At 34.8% G+C, this 13509-nt stretch overlaps 1 protein-coding gene across 1 annotated transcript in view; it reads left to right on the top strand.

Moving 5' to 3' along the window:
* Positions 1-11538, top strand: part of PYGO1 (pygopus family PHD finger 1) — a 33334-nt gene extending 21796 nt beyond the window's left edge. The window contains exons 2-3 of the mRNA XM_079128424.1: positions 8425-8510; positions 9723-11538. Of these exons, the coding sequence (XP_078984550.1) occupies positions 8425-8510; positions 9723-10847 (1211 nt within the window). The 3' untranslated portion in view covers positions 10848-11538. The remainder of the gene's footprint in view (positions 1-8424; positions 8511-9722) is intronic.
* Positions 11539-13509: the final 1971 nt, after the last annotated feature.

Here is a 13509-nt window from a genome sequence, read left to right as displayed (position 1 = left end):
CCTGCTAACACTTTTATCTTTTTGATTACAGCCATCCTCTTGGGTTCGAAGTGCCATTTCAAAAGTGTAGAGTGTGTATGATTTGCATTTCCACGATGCTGAGCATCTTTTCATGTGCTTATTTGCTTTTCATTTATATTCTTTGGAAAAATGGCTGTACATACACTTTGGCCAATTTTAGTTGAGTTATTTGGTTTCGTTGAGTTGTAAGAATTCTTTATGTATATACTAGACTCTTAACAGATATATAATTTACAAATATTTTCTCCCATTGTGTGGATTGTCTTTTCATTTTCTTGATACTGTTCTTGGTACCAAAAGTTTTTTAATTTTGATGAAGTTCATTTTATCTACTTTTTCTTTTGTTTCTGTGCTTTGGGTATCATGACTAAAAATTGTTGCCTGATTTAAGGTCATGAAAATTTATAACTTGATTCCTCTGTTTTATAGTTTTATCTCTTATGTTTAAGTCTTTGATCCATTTAAAATGAATTGTTTTGGGGTCTTATTGTTTATTTGTGTGTTTGAGATAGAATCTTGCCATGTTGCCCAAACTGATCTTAACTTGCTGACTCAAGTCACCCTCCCTAGTATTTGTGACTACAGGCACACACCACTGCAGTTGGCCAGAAAATAATTTCTGCATGTGACAGATATTCAGGTGTTTCTTTTAGAGACTGTGCTCTCCCCTGAAATTATCTTGACTCCTTTGTAAAAATCAATTGCCCATAATTTTATTTCTGATGCTCAGATCCATACATTAATCTCTATGATGTTCTTTATGCCAGTATCTTGCTGTTTTGATTACTCTACCTTCATAATAAGATTTCAAATTAGGAAAGTTATTCTTTCACATTTGTTCCTTTTTTTCCCCCTCAAGATTGTTTTAATTATTCTGTGTATCTTACTTTTTCCCTCTGAATTTTCAGAACAGCTTACCCATTTCTACAAAAAAAAAGGCAGAATTTTGATAGATATAGCAATGAATCAAGAGAGTTTGAAGAGTATTGCCATTTTAACATAGTTAATCTGTGAACACAGAATATCTTTCTCTGAAGTTAGGTTGTATTTAATTTCTTTCAACAATGTTTTATATTGCAGTATAGAAATCTTTGACCAACTTGGTTAAATTTATTCCCATTTTATTAGTTTATATGTTACTATAAAGGGAATTGTTTTCTTAATTTCATTTTTGAATTATTCATTGCTTGTTTATAGAAATAGAAATAGGTAAGCTCATGTTATTTCAAACAGAATAATTTTATTTCTTTCTTTCCAATCTGGAAGACCTTTATTTCTTTTTCTTACCTAATTGTTCCAGCTAGAACTTCTATTATAATGTTGAATACCAGGCATCTTGTCTTGTTCCTAACCTTAGAGGGACAGCTTTCAGTCTTTTACCCTCAAGGGTGATGTTAGCTGTGAGTTTTTTGTGGGTACCCCTTATTAGTATGAGGAAGTCCCCTTCTCTTCATAATTTGTTGATTTTTTTTTTTTGTCATGTAGAGATGTTGAGTTTTGTGAAATGGTTTTCTGTTTCTATTGAGATGATTATGTGTGGGTTTTTATCCCTTTGTTCTATTACTATAGAATAATACATGGTTAATTTTTTATTTGTTGAATCAACCTTACATGTCTAGGAAAAATTCAGTCTCAGTGTGTTCTTCTTTAGATATGCTGCTGAATTCAGTTTGTTAATATTTTTAAAAAATAATTTTTAATTGTCAGTAGATCTTTTATTTTATTTATATGTGGTACTGAGAATTGAACCCAGTGCCTCACACATGCCAGGCAAGTGCTCTACCACTGAGCCACACCTCCAGTCCCTTGTTAGTATTTTGTTGAGAATTTTTACATCTGTATTCCTAAGAGCTGTTGTTCTTTAGTTATTTTTTTCTTTGATGTCTTTGGATTTTTAAGAAATAAATTATATTAATTGTACAAATTATTGGATTTCATTGTGACATTTCCATACATGCATATATTGTGCTGTGATCATATACAACTTCCCTATTCCTTTTTCTTATTCTTCTCTCTACCTTTCCCTAATAGGTTGTCTACTTTCTTTGTTATTTTACTTTTTTAGTTTCCACAAATGAGAGAAAACATGATACACTTTTGTGTGTCTGGCTAATTTTGCCTAACATGATAGCCTTCATTTCCATCCATTTTCCTACAAATGATGTGATTCCATTCTTCTTTATGGTTGAATAAAACTTCTTTGGTTGTGTGTGGGGGATGTGTATGCACACATATTTTTTAATCCATCTGTTGACAGCATCTAGGCTGTTTCCTTATCTTGGATACTGTGAATAGTGTTGAAATAAAAATTGTTTTGCAGGTATCTCTTTGTATGCTTACTTCATTTCCTTAGGGCATATACTCATAAATGATATGACTAGATTGTATGGTGGATCTGTTTTTAGAGGAAGCTTCATACTGTTATCCAAAGTGCCTTACTAGGGCTGGGGTTGTGGCTTAGTGGTGGAGTGCTTGCCTAGCATGTGGAGGCCCTGGGTTTGATCCTCAGTACCACATAAAAATAAATAAATAAAGGTTTCGTGTCCATCTACAACAACAACAAAAATAAACAAAGTAACTTACTAATTTACATTTCTACCTGTAGTGTATAAAGGTTCTTTTTTCTCCACATCCTTACCAGCATTTGTTATTTTTTGTTTTCTTGATAGTGGCCATTCTGACTATGATGAGATGGAAACTCAATCAAGTTTTGATTTGCATTTCTCTCATAGCTAAAGATATTGAGTTTTTTTCATATATTTACAGTCCATTTGTATTTCTTCTTTTAAGAAGTTTCAGTTCAGATCATTTGCCCATTTATTAATTTACTTTTTTGTTAAGTTTGAGTTCTTTTGTATTCTAGATATGAGTTCTTTGTCAGATGAATATCTGGAAAAGATTTTCTCTTCATCTGGTTGATTATATCCTTTGCTGTGCAGAAACTTCTTAATTTGATATAATCCAGTTCGTCAAATCTTGCTTTTATTTCCTGAGCTTTTGGAAGATATGTACAACTGCTATTTTGTTAATTTTTTCTTCAGGTTGTTTGGAGTGTAAGGTCAGATGAGGGTGACCAGAAAGGAGTCAGGTGGCTGAACAAGGTTTTATTGGGGTTTGACCCTCGGGTAAGATTCACCAGTCCTCTGGAGTGAAAGGCCAGGATGGAGGGCTGGGCCTTCCAGGGGCTTTGTAGTCTGGAATTGGTGGGGGATGCAAGACACCACTAGGGTTTATCTGCCTGCATCTGATTGGTTGTGCTTTGGCTTGCTGGAGCTGCCTGATGCCCCACCCCGATACAGCTGCTAACTGTATTGCCCTAACATTGAATAACCTATGTTTGTTTCTTTTTTCCTTATTCATCTTAGAGATTTGATGGCCTACTTTGTTAGTGTTTGATTTTTTCCTAATTCTCATTTGCATATCCACTTTTCTAGAGCAATTAATTTTTTCCTGTACTCTTGTGATTTTATTTATCTTGCTTCCCTTTATATGTGTAGAATTCCTTTAAGTATCCTCTGTAATGCTGGTTTATTGGTCATGAATTCTTTTAGTTTATACTTATTTTGGAAGGGTTTTATTCCTTAATTCTGAAGGATAATTTTGCTGGGTACAGTAATTTAGAATTACATCATTCTGTGCCCTCATGACCTTTAGAGTTAAATCTGTTATTGTAATGGGTTTGTTTTCAATGTATGATTTGGAACTTCTCTCTTGAAGTTTCTAATAATCTATCTTTGGTCTGTACTTTGGGTGGTTTAACTATGTCACGTAGAGGTTGGTTTTGGTTATATCTACTTAAGGTTATAAATGCATCCTGTACTTGAGTGTCCATATCTTTCCCTATATTTGGTGAAATTTCTGCCATTATTTCACTGAATGGGTTTTCAGTGCCTTTAAGTCTGAACCTTAACTCCCTCATCTATTCATACTATTCTTTAAGTTTGATGGGGTTTTTGTTGTTGTTGTTGTTATTGTTTGTTTACTACTGGGATTGAACTCAGGGGCACTCAACCTTTGAGCTACAGCCCCCAGCCCTTTTTATTTTTTATTGTGGGACAGAGTCTTATTAAGTTGCTGAGGCTAGCCTCAAATTTGTGATTCTCCTGCCTCAGCCTCTCAAATCACTGTGATCACAGGCATGCTTCACTGTGCCCTGCATATGTTTGGTCTTTTAATGTCATTCCCATAAATATTGAATATTCTGATCATTTTTGTTTTTATTGCTTTCTGAATGTGATAATTCATCAGCCTTGTCTTCAAGTTGTAATAGTCTTTTTTCTGTCTGATCTAGTCAATTAGTGAGGCTTTCAACTGAGTTTTGTATTTGGCTTTTTGAGCTTTTTATATACAAAATTTATGTTTGGTTATTTTTCAGACTCTTTATTGAATTGCTTTCATATACTATGTTGTCGTTCAGTCAGCTGTTTATTTGTATCCTCTTTGAATTCATGGGTCATTTTTAACATCATTTATTTGAATTCTTTGACATTTCATCCACTTCAATATCAAGAATCATTTACTAGAATATTGTGAACTTTTGGAGAAGTCATGCTTCTTTGTTTTTTCACTTCTTCTATTCCCATGTTGATATCTGTGAGGGTCTTCTTTGAGAACAGTCTTCTCTTCATAATGTGTCCTGGGATATCAGAGTGTTGTGAAGTGTTGAGTTTAATTCCGACCAGACTTTATAATATGTCTGTGATTAGTGGAGTTTGACACACGTAGTGTAAGAGCCTTGGGGTTTTGCTTTTTCTATAGGCCTCAAAAAAATGGGGCCGCTCTGGAGTATATTGGGTATGCATTCTGTGGTTACTTCTCCAGTTTTTAGCAACGTGTGTTCTAAAAGGGTATGGGAGCAGCCTATGCTAAGGTCCTTGATAGGCGCAGTATTCTACAATCTTTGCGTTGTTTCTGTTGCTATGATGTTGAATTCCAAGAATGGGTCTTAAGGTTTCCCCTAGCCATGCCCATCTGGGGCCAGGTCATCAAGTGGGGGCTTTTGCCTCTCTTATTTTTTAAGCTGAAGTATTCACCAGTGTTTGAGAGGAGCTGGGTTTGGAATGGAGTAAAATGCAATTTCTCTTAGCTGGCCTGGAAGTATCACTCAGCAGTAGAGAATCTATCCAACATGCTCAGAGTGTCAGACTTGATCCTTGGCACCATGTAGAAAGAAGAAAACAACAATAACAACAACAAATAGGAGCAAAGCAAATACAGAAATAGAGTAAAAACCAAGTGAAGATTACCATATGCATATTGTAAACAACAGGAATCATGGAAGTAAAAATAATATACAATAAACTGAAAAGTTAAAAAGAGATAAATTAAGGCAGATAAAAGGGAAAAGTAAAAGAAAAATTAGAAAATACAAATAAAACTAGGAGTAAAGTATAAAATTAAAGCAATAACTTAAAAAAGAAAGAAAACCAAAAAGAGAAGAAAAAAATTTTAGCCAGGCATGGTAACAGATGCCTATAATTCCAGTGACTGGGGAGACTGAGGCAGGAAGATGACAAGTTTGAAGCCAGCCTCAGCAACTTAACAAGGAGAAGGAGAGAGAAATGAAAAATATTTTTACACAGGCACATGAACCAAATAGCGAAAAAATGAAAGTGTTAGCCTAGCAAGGTGGTACTCCCAATAATTTCAACTACTTGGGAAGCTGAGACAGGAGGATCACAAGTTTGAGGTCAGCCTTGATAACTTAGTGAGATTCTGTCTCAGAAGAAAATGAAAGGGACTGAGATGTAGCTCAGTGATAGAGCACTTCTTTAGCATGCATGAGGCTCTGGGTTCAATCCCCAGTATCAAAATTTCAAAAAACGTTTGTGGAAGTCATCAATCATGCAGGCAAGAGTAATGGATGTTTGCTACCTATTCCAATCAGAACTCTTTTTTCTGATTCTTCTTAGGCTATGTGCCCCTTGGAAAGAGAAAAGACTGAAGGCTATTCACCCCTTCCTTCTTACTTTGGCTTTGCTTGCCAGGTAACCAGCAGGAATGGTTTGGTACCTGAACCAGTTGAAAGAGTTTTCAGCTGTCCTGCTCACCAGTATAAGCTAGCTTGAAAGGCATTTTCTTCAGAGAGATTAGCTTATCATACTGCAAAGGTCAGGCAGCACATATGGGTCCCCAAAACCCTTTGTGAAACCCATTTGGAAGAAAATGTAACTATCTTCATTGGGCATAGTGGCATGGTGGGTTCTATGTAGTCCACTACCCATGACTCTGATCTTCCAAGATCTACCTTGCTGACATAATCATGCATACCACTTGGTCCCCAGAACTTCCTCAATTGGCCATCCAAGCTGCTAGTCTTAAATGGGAAGTGTGTTCTCCTTTCTATGTCACTGATCTGTTTGCCATTGCAGAGTTTTCAGAGGGTTTATTTCAGTAGTCTTCCCCTGAGGCCAGACTTGGTCTCAAGTTAAATTCCCACTGAGTAGTATATATACACAATGCAATATTACTCAGCCATAAAGAAGAATGAAAGTATGGCATTTGCCAGTAATGGATGGAACTGGAGGCTATCATGCTAAGTGAAATAAGCCAAACCCAAAAATTCAAAGACCAAATGTTCTTTCTGATATGCAGATACTAACACAATAGTTGGTGGGGAGGGAGGAGTGAAGGTTCACTGAATTGGATGGGGGCCAGGGGATGGGGGAAAGGGATGGGGGATGGGAATGGGAAAGATAGAATGAATCAGACATAACATTCCTGAATATATGACCAGTGTAACTCCACAACATGTACAACTGCAAGAATGGAAAGCTATACTCCATGTATGTATGATATGTCAAAATACATTCTACTGTCATGTATAACTTAAAAGAACAAAAAAAAGCCTTTTGCTTAAAAAAAAAAAAAGAATAAATTTTAATACTAAAAAAAAAAAAGTTTAGCATTCTCTCTGACTTTGACTTCCAAGATAAAACCACCAAATTGTTCTTTATCCCTTATTTCTCTGGCTGTTTCTTCTTCATTTTCCTCCTGACTTTTGGGTTCTTCTTGTTCTTTCCTACCCCACCAATTATGAATGTAATGTCAGAGATCTTATGCTAATAAAAATCAAATGCCCTACCAAAAAAAATGCTTACTGAGACAGTGTAATAATGTTTGCAGCAGGTTCTAAGTAATAGGAAAAATTAGAACTTTTGCTTCCCAAAATAGTAAGCTAGCCTTCCCAAGATAAAAACCAACATTGTGGTTGTTAGATGCACAGAACTACTCCAGCTCCAGCCTGCTATGCAGATCTCAGATCAGCTGTTGCTCAGGGTTCACAGTACCCTTCTGATTGTGCCAATTTATGTGCCTGTGTATAGAGAGAGGGTCTCCCTTTTTTCTCCCCTGTCTTCACCCTCTGCAAAATAATTAGTATTGGGGCACTCTTTCTCATCCACTCTTCACTATCCAGAGTATATGGACTTCTCCAAGTCTCTGTTCACTATTGAACTTTAACTTTTTCCCAGTCACCCACCTGGAAGAGTAGTAGTTTTCTAGTTGTTTTGATTCCAGCTTGTGGATAAACAGTGAATCCACCATCTTGAAAACCCTCTTCTTAACTGTCTTTGGTATTAAGGTAATACTGGCCTAAAAGAATGAATGAGATAGGAAGTATTCCCTCCACTTTGGTTTAAATGGACTTTGTTTTGGGTATTGAATCCAGGGCCTCACATGCTAAGAATACACTCTACCACTGAACTACACCCCTACCCCCAAATGGACATTGTTTTAAGTACCCTTTCAGTACCCAAATGTGTGATAATTTATGCAACAGAAAATTAAAACAGGTGCTAAAGAAAAGCAACCAGAAATATCGTGCCCCTTGATGGAAGAACAAACCATTATCCGTGAAACAATCTTGCAAAAACTAGAACTCTGAATCTGATCAAGCCTTGAAGTCTAGATCTAAATACCAGTTATCTTTGGAAACAAACCAATGTTTTAATTGCATTGCTGTAACTAACATATGATAAGAACAACTTATTGTATATTATCTTAGAGAAGTAAGAGTTTACTTTGGCTTACAATTTAAGAAGTTCAGTCCATGGTCAGCCAGTCCGTTGCTTTGGACCTGAGGTGGGGTAGAACATCATGGTAGAAGGATGGCAGAGGAAAAGCTGATTAGTTCATGACAGCCAGGAAACAGAGAGAATGAGGTGCTAAGGACAAAATATAAACCCCAATAACAAATATGGAAGCAGAGAAGGATGATTGTCTCTGTGTGAAACTATAGAAAAGACTTTCTAAGGAACAAAGATACTAAAGGCTGAATATTGCTATCATCTAATTAAAATAGAAGATACATTAACAGGTTAATAAAATTGGTATTGCTATGAGAGATAAAATTATTTCACATGTAAGTAGAAATATTATTAGGATTTTCTTTTTTTTTTTTAGGTGGTGATAGTGGACTGGATGGGTTAGGAGGACCAGGTGTGCAACTAGGAAGCCCAGACAAGAAAAAGCGCAAGGCAAATACACAGGTAAATTGACATTTTCTTTAGTAATAGTTTTTTCTTGTTGGTATGTTCAGGCTAATAAGGGAAATTCAAATTTGGTAATGGGTATTTTTTCCTATCTTTATTCAGAACCTAATAATGAATTCTGCAGTGATTGTTTTGTTTTTTATTCTGCAATCGGTGGCTTTGATTAGACTTTGATTGTAAATAGTGCAAGAAGTAAGTATAGGCAGACAAATTAAAATACTTATTCTTAAATCTAATTCAAAGATTTTTAAAAGGCATAAGTGCCTGCAGTTCTATTATAAGATTTAAAAATATGTAGAAACAAATTATAAGATTTAAAAATATGTAGAAACAAATTTAACCTGAGGTTATGTTCAGTTATTGTAGTAATTCAGTGTTTTGTGCATATCACAGAGCAATCATGATGGAGGCATCCTTTGTTATAACTTGTAGTTGTAATCAGTGATTATACATATAGGCTTTTATGGCTTTATTCTCTAGTTGGAAGCATTTTTTTTTTTTTTTTTTTTTTGGTGATGCTGGGGATTGAATCCAGGGCCTTGTGCTTTTAAGGCAAGCACTCTACCAAATGAGCTATATCCCCAGCCCTTGAAGCACTCTTGATAATAAAGACTACAAATAAGTATGATATCTGTACAAATAATTTTGCCTTTCCATTTTGGCCACTATCTGTTAAACTTGCAATGTGATTAAATCTGGCAGTTTATTTTTCCAGTGTGAAGCCTAGAGCTTAGTGTTTTGGCATTACTTTAATTGCATCTGCCTGAAGTTAAACTGAGAGGAAAAAAAATAGATCTTGTTTATTGTTATTTAATTTTATGATTTTGGGGGGAATCTAAATGGTACTTTGGGTTAGAATACTTTAGTGTTTCAAGTGAAAGAGTTTACAGGAAAACATAGTAAATGAAAATTATGATAATGAAACTTCTTTTGAAGGTAAAATACATGAGAGATTTGAAATAACAATGGATTTATGCTAAGAAGAGCATACCTTATTTCCTTTCCAATGAAACATGCATATTTTTATCATTAAGTATAATTAAATATTAACAGTAATTATAATGGAAAGGTCAAGTGAAGAAATTAAATTTTTATAACAGGGTAAGAGATAGTTGACCAAAACTAAATTCATAGGTGTTAAGATAACAGGACCATTGTAATGACTTCTTTAGTTAAGAACATGTATTTTACTTTACATTTTCTTTTCAGGGACCTTCTTTTCCTCCATTATCTGAGTATGCTCCACCACCAAATCCAAACTCTGACCATCTAGTGGCTGCTAATCCATTTGATGACAACTATAATACTATATCCTATAAACCACTACCTTCATCAAATCCATATATTGGCCCTGGTTATCCTGGCTTTGGAGGCTATAGCACATTCAGAATGCCACCTCACGTTCCCCCAAGAATGTCTTCGCCATATTGTGGTCCTTACTCACTCAGGAATCAGCCACACCCATTTCCTCAGAATCCTTTGGGCATGGGTTTTAATCGACCTCATGCTTTTAACTTTGGGCCACATGATAATTCAAGTTTTGGAAATCCATCTTATAATAATGTACTAAACCAGAACATTAACATGCCTAATCAACATTTTAGACAAAATCCTGCTGAAAACTTCAGTCAGATTCCTCCACAGAATACTAGCCAAGTATCTAATCCTGATTTGGCAACTAATTTTGTCCCTGGAAATAATTCAAGTTTTACTTCTCCATTAGAATCTAATCATTCTTTTATTCCACCTCCAAACACTTTTGGTCAAGCAAAAGCACCACCTCCAAAACAAGACTTTAGTCAAGGAGCAACCAAAAACACTAATCAAAATTCATCTGCTCATCCACCTCACTTAAATATGGAGGATACAGTGAATCAGAGCAATATTGAATTAAAAAATGTTAATCGAAACAATGCAGTAAATCAAGAGAACAGTCGTTCAAGTAGCACTGAAGCTACAAACAACAGCCATGCAAATGGGACACAGAACAAGCCACGACAACCTAGAGGTGCAACAGATGCCTGCACCACTGAAAAAAGCAATAAATCCTCTCTCCACCCAAGCCGTCATGGCCATTCGTCTTCCGACCCAGTGTATCCTTGTGGAATTTGTACAAATGAAGTAAATGATGATCAGGATGCCATCTTGTGTGAGGCCTCTTGTCAGAAATGGTTTCATCGGATCTGTACTGGAATGACTGAAACAGCTTATGGCCTCCTAACAGCAGAAGCATCAGCAGTATGGGGCTGTGATACCTGTATGGCTGATAAAGATGTCCAGTTAATGCGCACTAGAGAGACTTTTGGTCCACCTGCAGTGGGCAGTGATGCTTAATCACAGGCATTAACTAAAGTGGAGTTTTTCCTCTGTGTATTACAGAGGTTCGGTGACACAGGATTTTAATGTTTTACATTATTTTTTTTAAATGCACACAAAAAACATTATTTACCTTTTAGTTTTTATTAATATTTCACTTCATTACTAGTATAACTTTGTATTGTCATTGTTTGCTCTCTTAAATGAGAATAATGTATGTGGGGTTCTTTAGAAACAAATGTTAGTAGTTATTTATCATAAACATAAAAGCCTCTTGAAGCTTCAAAATAATATAACAAATGTAGGCAAGTTTTAACTTTTAAAAGATAGAAGCATTGAAAATGTGTATTTCAGTGCTGACTTTGGCTGTTAAACATTTAGTTAAAAAGTTTTTGGAGGATCCATTTAAAATGTTCCCAAACATAATATGTGTAGGTATAACATGGGGGAAAGCATACATTTTAATGGATTTTTAAAAAATAAGCAGAGTATGACACCAGATTCCTCCTCCTCTAGGGTCTTTGAAATTAGTGAATTTCATACTTTAAAATTAGACTTTCCAGTATATCTGTACAGATATGAGACAGAGAGATTTTAGCATATAGATTCTCAGCATTTGCTTATTAACTTGTGGATTGTATCACATGAAATTGCTAATATTAGATCAATTGAAAATTGACTGCACTTAATAAAGTTGGCATAAAGTGTGTTTCCAGTTGTACTATTTAGAATTACGATAATATTTTGGTCTTATTTTTCTTTGAATATTGAGTTGTTTTGTTATTGTTGTCAGAGAAATAAATAATAGTGTCCTCTGAAGAATTGTGAACATTTTCTTTTATATGACTTTAAACTGGAACATAGTGCAAATAGGAAGGTATAAACACCAGTTTGACTTTAGAGGACTCTGCTGGTAAAAGAAATAACTACTCAATGGTGATTTGAAAAATCTTGTTATGGGGATCTGAATTTCCAAAACGTACCTCAGGGAAGATCAAAATCCATTTAAACAAAGACCAATTAAGAACCTAGGTGAAAGCTAACTTATAAACAACCAGTAATTTGAGGCCTTGCTGTAGGCTAAGGAGTTTTTGCTGTGACTGGGAAATGTGTAAAAATGGATCTGAGAGTATACTCTAGAGAGAGAGAAAGAACAGGTATGCTCACTAAGATTCAAAACAAAGAAAAAAAAAAAAAAAGCAAAACATGTTGAGAGCAGATCATAACTGGTGACCAAAAAAAAAACAAACAAAAAAAAAAACAGAAAACAAAAAAACAACCCAAATAAATTAGACAATATAGTATGACAATTAATAATAATTTATACAGTGATTGAATATTGATGAAACTCCCTATATAATAATGCACCACAATTATCATTGCAATCAAAAAAGTTTGGAAGACGATGGTGATCTGCGAAGGAGATACTTCCTACAATTTGAACCTGGGGAAACAATGATAGCAGCAGCATGTTGTCAAGAAATCTGAATTCTTTATGAAAATTTTGTTTGTTAACCAACATCCTTGGTTAACAAACATGAACCCTCATTTTTACATGACAGTACTTTACATGTTGCAAGTCACTAAAGCAAAGTTAATTGACTTGGGCTATGAAATTTTGTCATATCAATCACAGTCCTTGGACTTTTTTTTTTTTTTTTTTTTTTTTGTGATGCTGGGGATTGAACCCAAGGCCTTGTGCTTACGAGGCAAGCTTGCTACCAACTGAGCTATATCCCCAGCCCTAGTCCCTGGACCTTTAATGAACTACCATCTTTTTGATCATTTGGAGCTTTTTCTAAGAAACAACATATTCCTCAACTGAGAATCAGTAACTGGAGTATTTGAACAATTTATATATTCTAAGAAAAGGATGAATTCTATAAAAATGGAGAAAACTGCTAATGCTTCTGATACATATTTTGATGGAGAAAAACTTATTTTAAAAATAGTGTTCTAATTTTGACCAACAAAACAGCAATTTCATATGGTACAAGGTAATAGATGGCTTGTTCCTTTTACCCTCAACTAGTTAGAGGTGAGTACAAAATATTTTCAATAGTTGTATAATGTATATCTTCACAATTTTAGGAAATGAAATGATATAAAATCTAATACTAGCTGTTCTTTTGTGTGAAAACTTTACCAGTTGAAGCAGGTCAAAATGCATTGTTTTGGGCTGACTTTGGCATTTGATTATGTTCAGTACATACTTGAAGATCCCATTTTGCTGACTTTGTAGTTTTGTTAGAGATATATAATTTTCTAAATGTTGAAGGACCTAGTTTTGTTTTTTCTGAAATATTCTTGAGTAACAATTTTTAAGAAATGATACAGTGCATGCTATATCACTACTCTTTAGCATCAGATCATGACTTTTTTGACTGAATAGAACTAGTTAGATATTGTTAGTGGAAACTTCCAGTGCCCTCACGAGTTAACACTTGATGTGGTAGGGTACTTGAGTTATGCTCATTGCTAAAATTGTATGCAGTTTCTTAGAACCTTCATTGCTTACAGTTTCCGTAGTTACTTGTTTTTGTGAAAATGAAATAACCTCTGCCAAGCTAATCTAAAGATATTTATGAGGTGTTTCTTTCATTTTCTATTTCCAAGTGGTTTTTTAAAAATCGTCTAAACAAATCAATTTTTATTCAAGTATTTAAATATTCAAGGTTTT

The sequence above is a fragment of the Sciurus vulgaris genome (genome assembly GCF_902686455.1).
Source record: "Sciurus vulgaris genome assembly, chromosome: 2".
NCBI lineage: Eukaryota > Metazoa > Chordata > Mammalia > Rodentia > Sciuridae > Sciurus > Sciurus vulgaris.
This window is presented reverse-complemented; position numbering and strand designations above follow the sequence as displayed.